At 44.7% G+C, this 18,948-nt stretch overlaps 1 protein-coding gene across 1 annotated transcript in view; it reads left to right on the top strand.

The window, feature by feature from the left end:
• Positions 1-8,898: 8,898 nt before the first annotated feature.
• The window catches only part of MFSD2A (major facilitator superfamily domain containing 2A), a 32,101-nt gene continuing 22,051 nt past the window's right edge, over positions 8,899-18,948 (top strand). Inside the window, exons 1-3 of the mRNA XM_040424644.1 lie at positions 8,899-9,123; positions 11,954-12,082; positions 12,167-12,291. Coding sequence (XP_040280578.1) covers positions 9,052-9,123; positions 11,954-12,082; positions 12,167-12,291 — 326 coding nt within the window. The 5' untranslated portion in view covers positions 8,899-9,051. The remainder of the gene's footprint in view (positions 9,124-11,953; positions 12,083-12,166; positions 12,292-18,948) is intronic.

Here is an 18,948-nt window from a genome sequence, read left to right as displayed (position 1 = left end):
CCATCACATGATCCATCACATGGTCCATCACCATGGTGATGGACCATGTGATGAATGCAGTGACATCATCAAAGGTCCTTTACCCAGGTCCTGAAGAAAGAAGAAAGAAATGGAGATCCGCTACGCGACCAAGTGGATGAGGTGAGTTAAATTAGTTTATTATTTTTAACCTCTTAATTAAGATTTTACTAAGCATTCTGTATTAAGAATGCTTTTATTTTCCCTTATAACCATGTTATAAGGGAAAATAATAAAATCTGCAGAACACCTAACCCAAACCCGAACTTCTGTGAAGAAGTCCGGGTTCGGGTCTGGGTACCAAAGATGCCGATTTTTCTCACGCGCGTGCAAAACGCATTAAAACGCTTTGCACTCGCAGGGAAAAATCACGCATTTTCCCGCAACACACCCGCATCTGTTCCCGCACGTCACCCGCAACGCCCGTGTGAACCCAGCCTAAATCTAGAGTGAAACTCCTTAACATAGCTAACCACACCCACTTTTCCACCCATATTACAAAACTGGAGTGAGTGGTGCAAAAATGTAAAAAGTCGCAAATTTTTGCGCAAGCGCCAAAATTTTACGCAAGAGAGTGCAGAAAAGTAGCAAAAGCCCTATTTTGCGACTTTTGACTCCAGAATTCTGAAGTGAAGGTATGATAAATCAGGGCCTATGTCTCTATGAGGCCTCTTGCACACGGCCGTTGTGCTCCCGTGGTCGTATTGCGGGCCACATAGGGCGGTTCCGCAATACACGGGGCACTGGCCGTGTGCATTCCGCATCACGGATTCGGACCCATTCACTTGAATGGGTCCGCAAATCCGGAGATGCGGTGCGGAACAGAACCCCACGGAAGCACTACAAAGTGCATCCGTGGGGTTCCGATCCGTGCTTCTGTTCGCAAAAAATAGAACTTGTTCTATCTTTTTGTGGAACGGACGGATCACAGACCCATTCAAGTTGAATGGGTCTGGATCTGTCCCGGCTGCCACACAGACGTTGCCCGTGCATTGGGGACAGCAAATTGCGGTCCCCAATGCACGGAACGGAACCACAATGGCCATGTGCAAGAGGCCTGATTCTGTAGAAGTTAGGTCATGCAAAGGCACACAGCATTATAAGTCAGTATAATGCCATGCGCTCCTGCAAGTCCAGAAGGGAGGATCACACACAGAGCGTGATTCTCTCAATGGACTCGCTCGTGTGAAACAGCCCTTAGTCTGACATTTGGTGGTTGTTTTTCAGTTAGACAGGTCCATATTCGTTTAGACTGGCCTAATGTATTTGCGCATGAAAAAAGTTGCATCTTTGCGGAGAAATTGCATGTCTACCAGAAAGTGCAACTTTTAATGCAAAAAAAGTCGCCATTCACAACTGAAAACAGACTAAGAAAAGTATGCCAGCCGTGTGGGGTGGAGTACAAATTATTCTGTTTTTGCAACAAAAAAAGGCGCACCTAGATAAATAAATCCGAAAAAAGTAGCAAAAGTTAGAAAACTTCGGAATAAGGCCTATTGCACACGACCGTATGGCTTTTTCAGTGTTTTGCGGTCCGTTTTTCACGGATCCGTTGTTCCGTTTTTTGTTTCCGTTGTGTTTCCGTTTCTGTTCCGTTTTTCCGTTCCGTTTTTCCGTATGGCATATACAGTATACAGTAATTACATAGATAAAATTGGGCTGGGCATAACATTTTCAATAGATGGTTCAGCAAAAAACGGAACGGAAACGGAAGACATACGGATGCATTTCCGTATGTGTTCCGTTTTTTTGGCGGACCCATTGACTTGAATGGAGCCACGGACCGTGATTTGCGGGCAATAATAGGACATGTTCTATGTTAAAACGGAACGGAAAAACGGAAATACGGAAACGGAATGCATACGGAGTACAATCCGTTTTTTTTTGCGGGACCATTGAAATGAATGGTTCCGTTTACGGACCGTATACGGAACGCAAAAAACTGCCAGTAAACGGGGAAAAAAAACGGCCGTGTGCAATAGGCCTAAGGCTACTTTCACACTTGCGGCAGTGTGATCCGGCGGGCAGTTCCGTCGTCGGAACTGCCCCCCGGATCCGCCGATCTGCCGCTGACTGAAAGCATTTGTGAGAAGGATCCGGGTGCGGATCCGTCTCACAAATGCATTGCAAGGACGGATCCGTCTCTCCGTCATGCGGACTGACGGATCCGTCTTGTACATTTTTTCACATTTTTACCGATCTGCGCATGCGCATGCCGGAACGACAGATCCGGCATTCCAGTATTCTGAATGCCAGATCCGGCGCTAATTTATTCCTATGGGAAAAAATGCCGCATCCGGCGTTCAGGCAAGTCTTCAGTTTTTTTCGCCGGAGAGAAAACCGTAGCATGCTGCGGTTTTCTCTTTTGCCTGATCAGTCAAAACGACTGAACTGAAGACATCCTGATGCATCCTGAACGGATTGCTCTCCATTCAGAATGCATGGGGATAAAACTGATCAGTTCTTTTCCGGTATAGAGCCCCTGTGACGGAACTCTATGCCGGAAAAGAACAACGCAAGTGTGAAAGTAGCCTATAGTCTAAAAAGTCAAAATAGGAGAACGAGGTGCAAAAACCTCCAAAACAGGTGCAACTTAAGTAGTAAATGCGATTAAAAAATAAGATTGTCTAAAGCAGCATTTTTTTGACTAAAAACACAACACTATAGTAAATGTGCCCCGTTAAGTCAGCAGAACGTTGGCAACTTTCATGCACTCAAGGACCCTGTAACTTTGTGGTCTTCCACTTCATGGCTGAGTTGCTGTGGTTCCTAAACACTTCCATTTTCCAATAATCCCACTCACAGTTGAAATTTCACAAACTGACTTGTTACAGCAGTGACATCCTATCACAGTACTGCGCTGGAATTCTGTGAACTCTTTAGGCTGAGTTCACATCATTGTTATTTTTCCATTCTTCGGATCCGTCAGAAGAACAGAAAAATAAAGAAAAAAACTATCCTGTAAAAAAGAGTTCACATCAGCATTCAGCCTTTCCGTTCTCCTGCTCCGTTATAGGTGCAGGAGAACGGAAAGGACAGATTCGGTACATAACTGAGCCGAACAGAGCCTACGGACCCCATAGACTATAAAGGAGTCTGTTAGATTTCCGCTCAGAAGATGATTTTGGAGCGGAGACAAAAGTTGTGCAAGCAGGACTTTTGTCTCCGCTCCAAAATCATCTTCTGAGCGGAAACCTAACAGACCCCATTATAGTGTATGGGGTCCGTAGGCTCCGTTCGGCTCAGTTATGTGCCAAATCCGTCCTTTCCGTTCTCCTGCTCCAATAACGGAGCAGGAGAACGGAAAGGCTGAACGCTGATGTGAACTCAGCCTTAGGGCTCGTTCACACGACCGTTGGTGTCCCATGCCCGTGTTGTGAACCGCAAATTGCGGTCCGCAATGCACGGGCACCTTCCGTGGGGCAGGCGCATGGGGATCGCAGACCCATTCACTTAATTAGGTCCGCGATCCCTCTGTTCCGCAAAAATATAGAGCATGTTCTATCTTTTTGCGGTGCGGAGGCACGGAACGGAACCCCAGGAAGCACTCCGTAGTGTTCCGTTCCGTGCTTCCATTCCGCACCGTTCTGCTTCTCCGGATTTGCGGATCCATTGAAATGAATGGGTCCGCATCTGTGATGTGGAATGACAACGGAACGATGCCCGTGTATTGTTGATCCGCAAATGCGGTCCGCAATACGGGAACGGGACGCCAACGGTCGTGTGAATGAGCCCTTATGCATATTTGGAATCTATTTCATGCATGCAGTACTGTTTTTTTCCGTCTCTCAGACAGAAATGTCTCAAACAGATGCCAAATGTGCATAAGGCCTCATGCACACGACCGTTTTCTTTTGCGGTCCGCAAAAACGGTTTCCGTTGTTTCGTGATCCGTGTCCGTTTTTTCTTCCGTGGGTCTTCCTTTATTTTTGGAGGATCCACGGACATTAAAAATGAAAAAAAAAAATCGAAGTCAAGTTTGCCATTGAAATCATAGGAAAAAACGGACACGGATCACGGACGCGGATGACAATCTTGTGTGTATCCGTGATTTTTCACGGACCCATTGACTTGAATGGGTCCGCAAACCGTTGACCGTGAATAAAATAGGACAGGTCATATTTTTTTCACGGCCAGGAAACACGGATCACGGATGAGGCAGCCAAACGGTGCATTTTCCGTTTTTTCCACGGACCCATTGAAAGTCAATGGGTCCGTGAAAAAAAACGGAAAACGGAACCATGGACGCGGATGCACACAACGGTCGTGTGCATGAGGCCTAACTGATGCACAGGATCCGTTTTTTTTTTCCACTTTATTTTTCTGTTCGTCTGACGGATCAGAAGAACGGAAAAATGACAGTGATGTGAACTCAGCCTTAGGGCTCATGCACACGACCGTATGGCTTTTTCAGTGTTTTGCAGTCCGTTTTTTTACGGATCCGTTGTTCAGTTTTTTGTTTCCGTTGTGTTTCCGTTTCCTTTCCGTTTTTCCGTTCCGTTTTTCCGTATGCCATATACAGTATACAGTAATTACATAGAAAAAATTGGGCTGGGCATAACATTTTCAATAGATGGTTCAGAAAAAACGGAACTGATACAGAAGACATACGGATGCATTTCTGTATGTGTTCCGTTTTTTTTGCGGACCCATTGACTTGAATGGAGCCAAGCACCGTGATTTGCGAACAAGAATAGGACATGTTCTATCTTTTCACGGTACGGAAATACTGAAACGGAATGCAGACGGAGACACTTCAGTTTTTTTTGCGGAACCATTGAAATGAATGGTTCAGTTTATGTACCGCATACTGAACTCAAAAAACGGCCAGTATACTGAACGCAAAATACTGTCGTGTGCATGAGCCCTTATAGCTCATTCAGACGGCCGTATGCTGTCTGCAAAAATGCGGATGTTTTTTTGCTGAATAGATGCGAACCAATTCACTTGTGGGGATCTTTTCTTCAGTTCTATGGCTCTGCAAAACAAATAAAACATGTCCTATACTTGTCAGTGAAAATCAGGACGTGGCCCTATTAAAGTCATAATAGGGCCAGATTTCTCATTCCTCTGACAGCTCACTCCACTTTCACATATGGCTAAAGTCAGATTTATGATCGGCCCTTTAAGACTGTAATAAATGTGGTCTGACGGTAGAAGTTTATCCATCAGTAAGCAGCTTTACAAAAGTCGCACATCTTTACCAAAAAGTCGCATGTTCTATTAAAAAGTCTCATAAGATAAGCATGGTCCTCAATGGAGTAAAATTGCGACTTTTTTGCGACTTTTTGCGACTCTTTTGCGACTCTCTGTCTAGAGATTCATTTACATAAGAAAACACGCCCACTTTCAGAAAACTGGCGAGCATAGTGCAGAGCAGAAAAAAGTCGCAAATTTGTGAGCAGTTTTAGCGTTTGCGCATTTTTTTGCGACTTTTTCACTTCATTATTCTGACTTGAGATAATGATAAATCTGGCCCCATGGGTCCACAAAAATGCAGAATGCAATCCATTTTTTGCAAACATGCTGAACTGTCTGCAAAAAAAGGGATCCGCATTTTTGCAGACAATATACGGCCATCTGAATGAGCTCTTAGAATTACCCATTCTTTCCAAATGTTTATGAAGGCAGACTACTTGGCTAGGTGCTGGATTTTATACACCTGTGGTAATAGGGCTGAGTGAAACATCTAGATTCAAGGATTAAAGGGGGTGTCTCACTTCAGCAAATGGTATTTATCATGTAGAGGAAGTTAATATGAGGCACTTAAAGCTTTACACGGTCCTTCCCGACAGTCGGCTGCTTGTTCACTGTAGGAGACCATTACAGAATCATGGTTTCTGAGCAGAAGATCGCTGTTTAGACCACACAATCTGCTGCCCAGAAGCCATGATCGGTGGTACCTGTATGATCAACAGGATCACCCAATGAATGAGCGGTCGCTTGTTCATGGGGCGATCGGCGGCACATTTACATGGCTAGATTGTCGGGAATAACTGTGCCCGTGCTGTGGACCGCAAATTGTGGTCCGCAATGCACGGGCACTGTCCGTGGGCCAGGTGCATGGGGATCGCAGACCCATTTGCTTGAATGGGTCAGCTGTACTTCCGTTCCACAAAAAGATAGAGTAAGTTCTATCTTTTTGCGGTGCGGAAGCACGGAACGGAACCCCAGAAAGCACTCTGTAGTGCTTCCATAGTGTTCAGTTCCGTTCCGCATCTCCGGATTTGCGGACCCATTGAAATGAATGGGTCCGCATTCGTGAATCGTAATGCGGAATGGCCACGGAACAGTGCCCGTGTATTGCGGATCCACAAATGCGCTCCGCAATACGGCAACGCACATCACACGTTCGTGTGAATTAGCCCTAAGCCTGTATTAGTCAGCCAGATCAGGCAAGCGATTGTCAGGAGGGAAGCGTTCCTTCTGGAAATCGCCTGCTCGCTAGAGGAGGAGATCGCAGCAATTACATGCAGCAATCTCCTCTACAACATTGGTAGGAGCGATCATTACTTGTCCCCATGCTGTCCAGTTGTTTGCCGTCAGCAGATTGTGATTACACAGCCGGCAAATGATGATTTTTATGCAAGCTTAAAGGGAACCTGTCATCACCTTTATGCTGCCCATACTAACGGCAGTATAAAGTACAGACAGGTGAGTTGATTTCAGCGGTCTGTCATTTATAAGTTAAAGAGGACCTTTCACTACAATAAAAAAAATCTAAACTAACTATACAGACATGGAGAGCGGCGCCCAGGGATCTGCCTGCACTTACTATTATCCCTGGGCGCCGCTCCGTTCTCCCGGTATAACCTACGGTATCTTCATATGTTCGGCTCAACTGGGTGAAGCCTGCCGGCGTCTCCTTCTCCCAGGCTGTAGCGCTGGCCAATCACAGCGCTCAGCTCATAGCCTGAGAGGTTTTTTTTTTCTCTCAGGCTATGAGCTGAGCGCTGCGATTGGCCAGCACTCCAGCCTGGGAGAAGGAGACGCCGGCAGGCTCCTCCCAGTTGAGCCGAACATATGAAGATACCGGAGCCTATACCGGGAGAACGGATCGGCGCCCAGGGATAATAGTAAGTGCAGGGAGATTCCTGGGCGCCGCTCTACATGTCTGTATGCTTAGTTTAGATTTTCTATTCTAGTGAAAGGTCCTCTTTAAATGTAAGTGGTTATAGAACCAACATCACAATTATTGCAGACTGGGCCTGGAAAAGAGTCCCGGAGACCTGATAAGAGTCACGGTTAGGCCTCTTTCCCACGACCGTATGGCTTTTTCAGTGTTTTGTGGTCCGTTTTTCATGGATCTGTTGTTCCATTTTTTGTTTCCGTTGTGTTTCCGTTTCTGTTCCATTTTTCCGTTCCGTTTTTCCGTATGGCATATACAGTATACAGTAATTACATGGAAAAAATTGGGCTGAGCATAAAATTTTCAATAGATGGTTCCGCAAAAACGGAACGGATACGGAAGACATGCGGACTCATTGACTTTAATGGAGCCACGTGATTTGCGGGCAATAATAGGTCATGTTCTATCTTTCAACGGAACGGAAAAACGGAAACTGAATGCATATGGAGTACATTCCGTTTTTTTTGCGGAACCAAAAGAATGGTTCCGTATATGGACCGTATACGGAACACAAAAAACGGCCCGTAAACAGGGAAAAAAAAAACGGTTGTGTGAAAGAGGTGTTAGGCTACGTCTACACGACGACATTTGTCGCGCGACAGATAGGGCACAACTACACTGCAACATTTGTAGCGCAACATTTTGTTGCACTAATGTTGCGTGACAATTTTTATAATGGCAGTCTATGGTGTCGCACTGCAACATGCTGCAACTGCGATGCAACAGTCGCAGAAAAATCCATCTCAAATGGATTTTCTGCAACTGTTGCGTCGCAGTCGCAGTATGTTGCAGTGCGACACCATAGACTGCCATTATAAAAATTGTCACGCAACAAATGTCGTCATGTAGACCTAGCCTTACACATGACTTCCTGCTCTCCCGCCCACCTTCTGATGACTGATCTTCTACCTAGTTTTCTCCCCTTCTATCTAGGATAGAACTGCCAATCATCAGCAGATCGGTGAGAGAGCAGGAGACTATGAATAACCAGGACTCTTCTCAGGTAGATTTGACTCTTTTCAAGGCCTGGGCTGCAATGATTATGATGCTGGTTCTCAGCAACCTCTTACTTTTAGCTCATGAGTGACACACCGCTGAAATCAGCATTTCTGTCACTAATTTATAGTTGATGACGGGTTCCCTTTAAAAATGTGGATTATCCTGCGAATGCTCGTTAACGATGAACCATTGGCCAGTGTAATACAGGCTTTACTAATGTATTGTGTTTGTCCATATTGCTTCCTGTGCTGTCTGGATTCATGTTTCCATCACATTACACACTGCTCGTTTCCATGGTTATGACCACCCTGCAATCCAGCAGCGGTGGTCGTGCTTGCACACTATAGGAAAAGGCACACTGCCGTGGTCCTGGCCACTAGAGACGTTGGTATTTTTTTCCTATAGTGTGCAAGCACAACCACCTCTGCTCGATTGCAGGGTGGTCTGTAACCATGGAAACGAGCAGTGTATAATGTGATGGAAAAATGAATTCAGCCAGCAAAGGAGGCAATATGGACAATCACAATACATTAGGAAGTGGCTTGTAGTAACTTTCTCTACATTACTGAAGTGAGACGACCCCTATGAGTGATATGGCCTATGTATACATCTCTGTTCCTTTCTCTTCTCTATAAATCAGTGTAATGTCTCGCGATAGAAGCATCGCCGGCTTGGCACTGTGCGCTGTGGCTGACATATACAGTAGGGGTGTGGTACCAGCGGAGGGCTGGTAGGGGGCGTGCCTCCTCAGCTGCCGGCTTGCAGTTCACTTCATTCATCTGCCAGAATCAGTTAGTGAGGACTGCGGGGCGGGAGCGTGCACCGAGCCGAGGAGCCGCAGACACCGTACATCTGCACCGGAGTATCATCCTCTGCCTACATCGCCGGTGCTCGCCTCTCTGGGGATGGACAAGCAGTCCGAAAATGCCTCATGTGCCGGATTATTGGGGCAGGAGGATTCCAAATCCCTGGACAAGGTGCTTTCTATGTGATTATTATTATTATTACTATTAATGGCTATGTGCATTGGGGGGAGGGGGGTCAGCCGTCATGCTGCATAGCCCGCACTACATGTGACCGGTCCCCTCTTGTCATTGAGGCAGGTCACGTTCTTTCCTATGACTCCCTGCCTGAGTCCTGGACACTGTGTACTTTCCAAGGATGCCCTAAGTTTCCTCAGTGTCTGACGTGGACAGCAGGGCATGGAATGGGCACAGCATTCCTGTCTATTGTCCACCATAACAGCCTGGCAGAACAATAATGCCCTATTATTCAGAGCGTAGCCTGGCGCTATTCCTGGGCAGTCCCTATAGGAACCCGCTCAGGAATTGTTCACAGGAGGCTATTCCACTACCCTGGAAAATCCTATATATAGATATAACGTGGACATATATCGCTAGCGTCTAGTAAAATGTGGTTGCTATGGGCAACTGCTGCACTCGTATATGAGACTGATGTATAAAGCTAGCCAGATATGTCCTAACCTCAGACCGCATTTTCGAAATACTCTGTAATTTCCATTATTGGACGCAACCCAGACACAGAATCCGGAATTAGTCCATATTCCCGTCCCCTCATTTTCTCCCATAGCCCAGCTACGCATCTAGATGAAATCCAGAAGCGGATGATGGACAGAATAGAGAACTAATGTAGATGTGAATGAGGCCTATTCCTATATACTGTATTACGGGTGAATTTCCTAGTAAATGATCCCTCCCTTAAAGGTTACTACAGTGCACGGCCATCCTTCTGTATACTGTACAGTGTGGTATAAGGATGACTCATGTGTAGTCTTGACACTGACTGGGAAATGCACCTCAAGGGCCGCCCCGCCAAATCTTTCAATGAAAACGCCTGAAATTGTGTTCTCAGATTGTAGGCCTCTTTCACGCGTCCATATGTGACAAGATGATCAGAGGTTCATCCGTGATGCGTCCGTTGGCCCATGTGTCCGTTTCTAACCCTGCTTGTCATCCGTATTCCACGTACACTGGTAGGCTGAAAACTAACTTCTACCAATTGTCCGTGAAAGCCACTGACCAAATACGGACACCATGGTTTTCACGGACCCATGGGCGTGTTTGGGCTGCATGTCTCTGTGGTTTTCCTCCTGATCCATGGTCAGTGGAAAATCACTGATGTGTGATTGAACACATTAAAATCAGTGGGTACATGGCAAACACAGACAGCATGCGTCCACGATTTACTGTCGTGTGAACGAGGCCTGAGAGTAACGATCATTCCTGGGGTGTCCGCTTTGACTGCTGCTGGGATGTCTGCATTTTTGTTTCCTTGTAGAGTTGCACTAAAGTGAAATGAATTGGTAAATGCCACACAATACTTACACTTATGTGCACCTGTGGAAAAGGTATCGCCCTTCGTCTTTACGTGACCTGGGGTAGTAACCGCATAGGGGTTTATACATCATGTGACTCCTACATGCATTGCGAGAACGGATCCATCTCTCCGCTTGTCATGCGGACAGACGGATCCGTCTTGTATCTTTTTTCACATTTTTGCTGGTCTGCGCATGCGCAGACCGGAAGGACGGATCCGGCATTCCGGTATTTTGAATGCCGGATCTGACCCTAATACATTCCTATGGGGAAAAAGGCTGGATCCAGCATTCAGGCAAGTGTTCATTTTTTTTCGCCAGAGATAAAACCGTAGCATGCTACGGTTTTCTCTTTTGCCTGATCCGTCAAAAAGACTGAACTGAAGACATCCTGATCCACCCTGAACGGATTACTCTCCATCCAGAATGCATGGGGATAAAACTGATCAGTTATTTTCCGGTATAGAGCCCCTAGGACAGAACTCCGTGCTAGAAAAGAAAAACGCTAGTGTGAAAGTACCCTAAATTGGGGGTCCTGAGCAGAAAAACGGTCTGTATTAGGCTATGTCCACACGTGACTGAAATGTCACCGATTTTTGGGGTCACATCTGCCGTGTTGTACAGTACCGGAAAAGTGGATGAGAATTTTAAGAAATCTCATCTACATGAAGTGTACAAAAAAAGCGCAGTGTATATTGACCTGCTTTGCGATTTGATTTCACCCTTTCCAATGGACTGTTAGTACGGCGGCAGGCAGCCTGGAATTCACAGCGCTATAAATCATGATGATGCCGTGAGTTCATGCTCAGCCTGGATAATACATCTCCCACACAGATCGTGTTTCCCAGACTGAATAAACTGCTCTCACAGATCCAATTCTGGTTCTCCCTGTAGAACCACGGAGGTCCGGATGTTGTGTCCGTAATTTGGATGCTCCATTGCGGCCTGCCCTTGTGAGGTATTTGAAATGCACCTAGGTGGTCGTTTCTGGAGGAAATATAACAAGAAATGATTTGGGTTGGACTTTCCGGATTTTGTTGTCCGCACAGCGGGGGACTTCTATAGTCTGCAGGTTCCTCTATGACTGTGACATCAGTAAGATGTGTAGACCTTCATTGTCTGCCGTGGTACATCTGCTACCTGCACCGTAAGGGAAGTTTTCACCACAGGCTATGTACATGTCTGCACGCCAGGCACTACCTATGCCAAGCCTGCCTTTACGAAAATGTAAATTTGTATCTAGTAATACAGTGGATCCATCGGTTTTCTCTGCATACAGTATATTCTGTCCCATGCAGGCTGGTATGTGACTTTTCTAATCTGTTCTTGGCATGTGCTGTTGGCGTCGCCGGAGAGGAGAGTATTAACATTCCTGCGAGCTGAGGGCTCATTCTTCCCTCTTTGATTTGTATGTTCTGTATTTTACAGTAGGTTGTGCGCAGAAAATCCATGACTCCCTTTCTGTATTACAGGGTCGAAAAGGGAAGCACAAGCTGTCCGTCTGCAATAAAATATGTTATGCCATTGGTGGGGCGCCATACCAAATCACTGGTTGTGCCCTGGGATTCTTCCTGCAAATCTACCTCTTGGATGTAGTACAGGTAACTATGATGTGGCATAAAAGTGAAGTCCTACATTTAGGACCCCTGCAGTCATTTCAAGCCCACTTTTTCCTTTAATTCTAGATGAGCCCTTTCCATGCCTCCATCATTCTTTTTACTGGAAGGATTTGGGATGCCATCACAGATCCTCTGGTTGGATTCTTTGTCAGTAAAAGCTCTTGGACACGGTTTGGCCGACTGATGCCTTGGTAAGTGAAATGACCTGTACGGACGGAGTTACAGTGGTATCTACAGCAGATGGAATTAGGTTGTGGACCTCAGCTCCTGCAATGTTCTCCGCATTCTGAATATAGCATGGGAGGTGACTACAGATTAACCTCACAATCAAGATGAGGGAAGAAAACTGTTTGCAATCTACTCCTATGTATGTAGATTTCAAGTGTCCACTGAAGTTTTTTCCACCGGGTAGGCTCACATATGCACTGAGAACTGTGGTAGTATGCTCCGGCAGAGGAAGAGACTACCAGAGTTCACCGTCTCCGGCATAACTGGACGGTACCGCGCACCACCACTGACTATCCGCCAGGGATGTGGCTGGTTTGATGTCTTTCAGACAGAGAAAAGATACAGAATTCAGCTTTTATTTGTCTGGCCGAAAACTGGCATTTATAGTAGAAGGCAGCTGGATCCCCATAGGATACCATTATAGTCCATGTGGATCTGGCGGTCTGGCTAAGCTGGATACAGCAAAATCTATTAGTCTGGTCTTCTGTCGGAGTTCACAACGCTAGCTCATCAAGGGTAAAACAATTAAGGGCCCTATTACGCTGCCCGATTTTCAGATAGGATGAGCGGCAATGGATGATAGACACGTGCCTTGGCGCCTGTTTGTACCCGCCTATAAAAAAAAAAAGTGAATGTGGGGGGAGTTAACGCTACCATGGTCGTTCCTCCCCCATTCAGTTGTAATGACTGCCAGCAGCACATCCCCGATTACATAGGGACAGCTGACTAACAAGCATTTGCTAATCCTTTACAACAGCTGGAGGGCCGCAGTTTGAGGATACCTGAGCTAAATGATTATATGAGCCAATTATTGGGAGCAAGGTACCTTCTGAGACCGTCTCTTATTATGGGGGTCTCCCGACTGTACTCTGGCAGCAGATCAAATAAAAAGCTTCTATCTACACTTTATTATGTATAGGATATTTTTGCGAGTGTGGCATGTGTCCTTCAAAATAACAGATTTGTACTGGAGACATTGATAGGTGACCTGCCAACTGCTCGACCTACAAATATCCATGTATTTATTTGAGCCATAGCTGCTAGTAGTGTACTGATAACAGGAAGGTATTCAGGAGGTGTAGTAGTAAAGGCACAGGAGCCGACTGCTCGTTATTGGTTAACTTAAGGCTCTTTATCTACAGAAGGATATTATGGAAGGGGGATCATTCACTATATTTACACCGCCACTATACCATTACACTACAGTTCATTCACCGCTTTGTAGTATAGGGGTTCTCTGAGTGCACACATCAGCAGTGACGCTCTGTGTTCTCCTCTCAAATACTAAATGAATGTATAGATTAAATTATGTATAAATGTGAAGAACCCCCCCCCCCCCCCCTTCCGCCTCATGAACTTGTATAACTTATTATACAGATACACAGGAGCGGAGCATTGAATGAGCTCCGTACGGGTTCTGGAATGTCAGGCACTCGCCAGCACACCACGCAGATGTCTATGGATCTCTATATACCCATCCAAACCAAATCTCCATTGACTTGTATGGGGAAAAAACTCTTGCTTGCTTACAGTATCCAACATTGCGATATATCTTTTATTTCACATGTACTGACCCATAAGAGTTAGCTGATCATTAGGCAGACATACAGATCTTTTCACTTTTTTGTTTTCTGGCACGGACCAATATGTGCCGTTCTTACATGTTTTCCATCTGAAAAGAACTCATTCAAATGAATGAATCTGGAGAAAGGAAAAATAAAAAAAGGACACACCCGGATGCTATTGCACACAACCGTTGTTTTGGTCCGCATCCGAGCCGCAGTTTTGGCGGCTTGGATGCGGACCCATTCACTTAGATGGGGCTGCAAAAGATGCAGACAGCATCCGTTGTTCCTTTTACTGTGGCCCTGCAAAAAAAATATAACCTGTCCTATTTGTGTCCGTTTTGCGGACAAGAATAGGCAGTTATATTAATGGCTGTCCATGCCGTTCCCGCAAATTGCAGAAACGCCCATGGACGCCATCCATGTTTTGCGGACCGCAAAACACACAGCGGTGGTGTGCATGAGGCCAAAGAGCAAACGCTAGTAGTAAGACACACTGGGGGTCACTTATCTTTGATGGAGTCTACACTGCCGGAAGATGCAACTAATTTATGCCAAGCTGCACGCCGGCGGTGCCTTGATTGAAAACCTCTCCAGTCGTCATTTACACCTGCTTACGGGCATAAATGTCAGTGAATTTGATGGGGCTGACGACTCGTCCCCTGTCACTCGGCAGTGGTGAGGATGGCGTAAAAACACAATGTTCATCAAAATTTGTCGCATGGACATTAAAGTCGCTAAATGGGGTCTTGTAACTTTTTTTATGCCAAAAACGGGCATAAAGACTTAGGCTAGTTTCACATCTCTGGCATTGTCGTCTGGCAGAGAATGCCGGGAATCGGCTGGACACAAACCGCAGTATGCAGCAGTTTCTGTCTGGCCGATTCTTGGCATATTTACCAGATTATTGCGTTATAGTTAACGGGGCCGGCGGCCATTCAATTTGCATTCAGCAGTTCCGGATCCAGAGAATTGCTGCCGGAGAGGTGAAACTAGCCTTAGTAAATGACCCCCACTGTGTGCCAAAAATGTGGCAATAGACACAGGTGGCCAAAAAAAAGCATGCATTTTATCTGGCGGTTTTTAGCAGTAGAAAAAAAGGACCCTAAAGGAAGTATTTTATATCCATTTCAAAATGCTAAAATCTACCGATTGTGTCTTTCTTGGTTTACGCAGTTAAAAAAATGCTAAAGTCAAAAGAATTTGCTCATTTCCCGGCTGAGGAGAAGGGAGAGCGGGCAGACAAAGGGTTAACCTTAGTACAGACGTGGTGCTGTGTGACACCTCCAGCAGAACAGGCGGTTTTTGCCTGTGACGTGGCCCTCGCCTGATCAGAGGATACAGAGGCATGGCTGAGGAATGAGTTAACGCATAAAAATGGAAGGGGCGGTAACTTTATTAAAAGCACAACACACCACCTGTTTTGGCCAATGGAAAACTTGGGTGTGTGCAGCCGGGGCTCAGGCCACCCAATCAGAGGCCGGGAAGTGTTTAGCCATTCACTGACAGCTGAGGTTACTACAGGACACAGGATATAGTAACTGCTCCATACAGCAGATGTACGCTGATCACATTTACTGCTGGAGCTCATGTGCTGTACCAGGGGTACATTCGTTTTACAGTATATAACCTTCAATAAGCTTGATTCATGCCTTCAGACATGGTAGATTTGTTGCAAATTTTCAGTTTGAACTTCACACCAAAAATCTGCACTTCATGTTACAATACAGCAGGGTGGATTTGCTTTAAATCAAACCGATTTAAATCACTAGTCAGTAAGGCTTGATTTAAATCATAGTTTTTTACATAAAGATTCATATTTGGACAATTTTTCTGTTGTACTTAGGAAGGAGAAAAATAATCATTACCTTAATAATAACAATTTAAATAGGATTTATTCAACTGAAACAATAACATTACAGCATGTTATTTGCTTAAACATCCATGTTTGTTAACTAATTTGGCTAAAGAAAATATATATATATTTTAAGAAACTTAGACTGTCAGCCCAGCCTACACAAGAAAAGTTTAGGCTACTTTCACACTAGCATCGGGGCTCCGCTTGTGAGCTCTGTTTGAAGGCTCTCACAAGCGGCCCCGAACGCATCCGTCCAGCTACCAATGCAATCTCAGTGGACGCGGATCCGCTCAGAATGCATCAGTCTGGCAGCGTTCAGCCTCCGCTGCGCTCAGCAAGTGGACACCCGAACGCAGCTTGCAGCGTTCGGGTGTCCGCCTGGCCGTGCGGAGGCAAACGGATCCGTCCAGACTTACAATGTAAGTCAATGGGGACGCATCCGTTTGAAGATGACACTATATGGCTCAATTTTTAAACGGATCCGTCCCCATTGACTTTCAATGTAAAGTCTGGACGGATCCGTCTGAACAACTTTCAGACTTAGAATTTTTTCTAAACTATAATGCAGACGGATCCGTTCTGAACGGATCCAAACGTCTGCATTATAGGAGAGGATCAGTCTGTGCAGACAGCAGACGGATCCTCTCTGAACGCTAGTCTGAAAGTAGCCTTAATAATGTCCTCTGTAGCTCACTCGTCATCTTCATCTTCTTCTTTGTTCATAATCTGGAAAAGAAAAACAAGCTTTCCTGCTTTATCGGGACCCAAACGATTTCTCAATTTAGAATGAACGAGTCCAAAGGAAGGGAATATTCTTTCAACGCCCGCAGAAGAAGCTACTGCTGTTAAAAGTGAAATCATTACTTGAACAGTCTCTAAATCCAAGTGCTTAAGTGACTTCCACCAGTTCACTGGTGTGACTTTCTTTAAAATATCTTCAGCAAACATATATTTCTTGAATGGTTCCCCCTTGGCTTTGAAGTTCATTATAGTTGGCATTACAGATGGATGATTGCTGGATACCCATGTCATAGCTAACTCCTCTTCCTCAGCACTTAAGTTTTGACCCTGATACTGGATATTGACAATATTATATATATATAATATTCTCAACTCTTTTCATGTTATAAATTCAGTTTTGAGAACTCCAAAAGTAAACCAAGCATCTGTGATAATATCTTGTAGGCAGAGAAACTACCCAGTAATCTTACAAAAACTTCTGGAAGAGCATGACATTGTGAATGGATTAATGGAATTTAACAAAAAATTAAACATCTACAGCCTTATTCTACATAATTAAAAAAGTAATCTTTATTTCATAATGAAATAACCTTTGGATGGTAATATATTTCCTCAAAAAGCATTTTATATTAAAAAATCTGATTTAAATAAAAAAAAAATCCGTGTTTTTTTTTTTTAAATCATTGATTTTTATCCTCCCTGCAATACAGGTTGGTGAGGTTTTCAAAACCTCATACATGAGGAGGCTAAAATATGTGCGGAATTGCACTGCAAAGGGTGAATGCCACACCAAATCTACACGCGTTAGAGAATATTTACACATAGCAGATGAGGCGGGGTTAAAACTGCATTCCAGAAAAAAAATCCATGTGTTCTCCTCAGTTTTCAATGCAGTTGCATTTTTACAGGGGTAAAATATATAAATATATATAATATAAATATATTTAAAAACTAAAGGTGTTTAGGGTACGTCCACGTGTGTCTGAAAACTCAGCGAAAAAGTTTGCTTTGATACCACGGCAACAACCGCACATATTAGTGATCATGCACACTAACGGATTTTCTTTCAGTGTCCGTTCTGTCTTTGTTTTTTTGCGGACTGTATGCAGAACCATTTATTTCACTGGGTCTGCAAAAAAAAAACGGAAGTTACTCTGTGTGCATTCTGTTTCCATATATCTGTATCTCCGTTCTCCTCCCCCCCCCCCCCCCAAAAAAAAAATAGAACATGTCCTATTATTGTCCGGACAATGATAGTGCTGTTCTATAAGGGGCCAGCTCTTCCATTCGGCAAAATACGGAATGCACATGGACGTCATCCGTATTATTTGCGGACCGCAAAATACATACGGTCGTGTGCATGAGCCCTAACTTGCAGTTTTTTTTTCGCGGAAACAGCAGAGGATTGGACAGACTCCATTCCAAAGGCTGAAATATGCAGCATAAATTTACATGCTGCAGATTTTGAATCCGCACCGCGTGGATGCGATTTTATTTTTATTTATTTTTATGTTATCCACTTTGCAGGTACTGTACAACGCTGTGGATTAGCCGCATCAAAATGACGCATGGCCTTAGGGTGCGTTCACACAACTGTAATTTGCAGTCAGCAAATCACGGAGCCGCAAAATATGGATGCGGTCTGTGTGCATCCTGCACTTTTGCTAGCCCTATTGAAAAAATACCTATTGTCCACACGGATGTAGATTGCGGGTGACATCCGTGTGCCGTCAACATTTTTAGTGGCCCATAGAAATGAATGGGTCCACGTGCGATCCACAATAATACATGTGAATGCCCCCTTAACCTGTAAAAACCTCAACCACATGCATCCACTCTGTATGATTATATTGTTACAGATATGTGGAGAATTAAAAATTTCCATTATGTGTGAACTCATCCTTATATCATGTTGTGTACATTGCTGGAAAACAAACTATATATAGCTGTAAATGTATATTGGGGAAGAAAATGAACCATGTGAGCCATTGAAAAGTGAAAAGCCATACATTAATATGACAAGGCGTGTGCGCAGAGCCTTACAGCAGAGCACAAGGCCGTGACGTTCTTAGGGCTTCCTTTCAATGTATACATTTGACTCTCTTTTTGTTCTATTTAAAAACAAAGTCTAGACTATTAGGGTATGTTCACACAGTGCAGCACAAAATATGATTTCTTCGCATCGTGTGAATGCTGTCTTGAAGCTACCCCTCCCAAGTAAAACTGTATTTATTAGGTGTGCTTGATAGTATAGGGATTTTCATGGCTTTGTACTGAAAGGCCTCCTGCACACGACCGTATGGCTTTTTCAGTGTTTTGCGGTCCGTTTTTCACGGATCCGTTGGGTGAGCACACAGCTTGCTTCATTGGTGTCAATCACTTGTTTCCGTTTCGTTTTTCCCTATGGCATATACAGTAATTACATAGATAAAATTGGGCTGGGCATAACATTTTCA

Source organism: Bufo bufo, chromosome 3 (assembly GCF_905171765.1).
Source record: "Bufo bufo chromosome 3, aBufBuf1.1, whole genome shotgun sequence".
Taxonomy (NCBI): Eukaryota; Metazoa; Chordata; class Amphibia; order Anura; family Bufonidae; genus Bufo; species Bufo bufo.
This window is presented reverse-complemented; position numbering and strand designations above follow the sequence as displayed.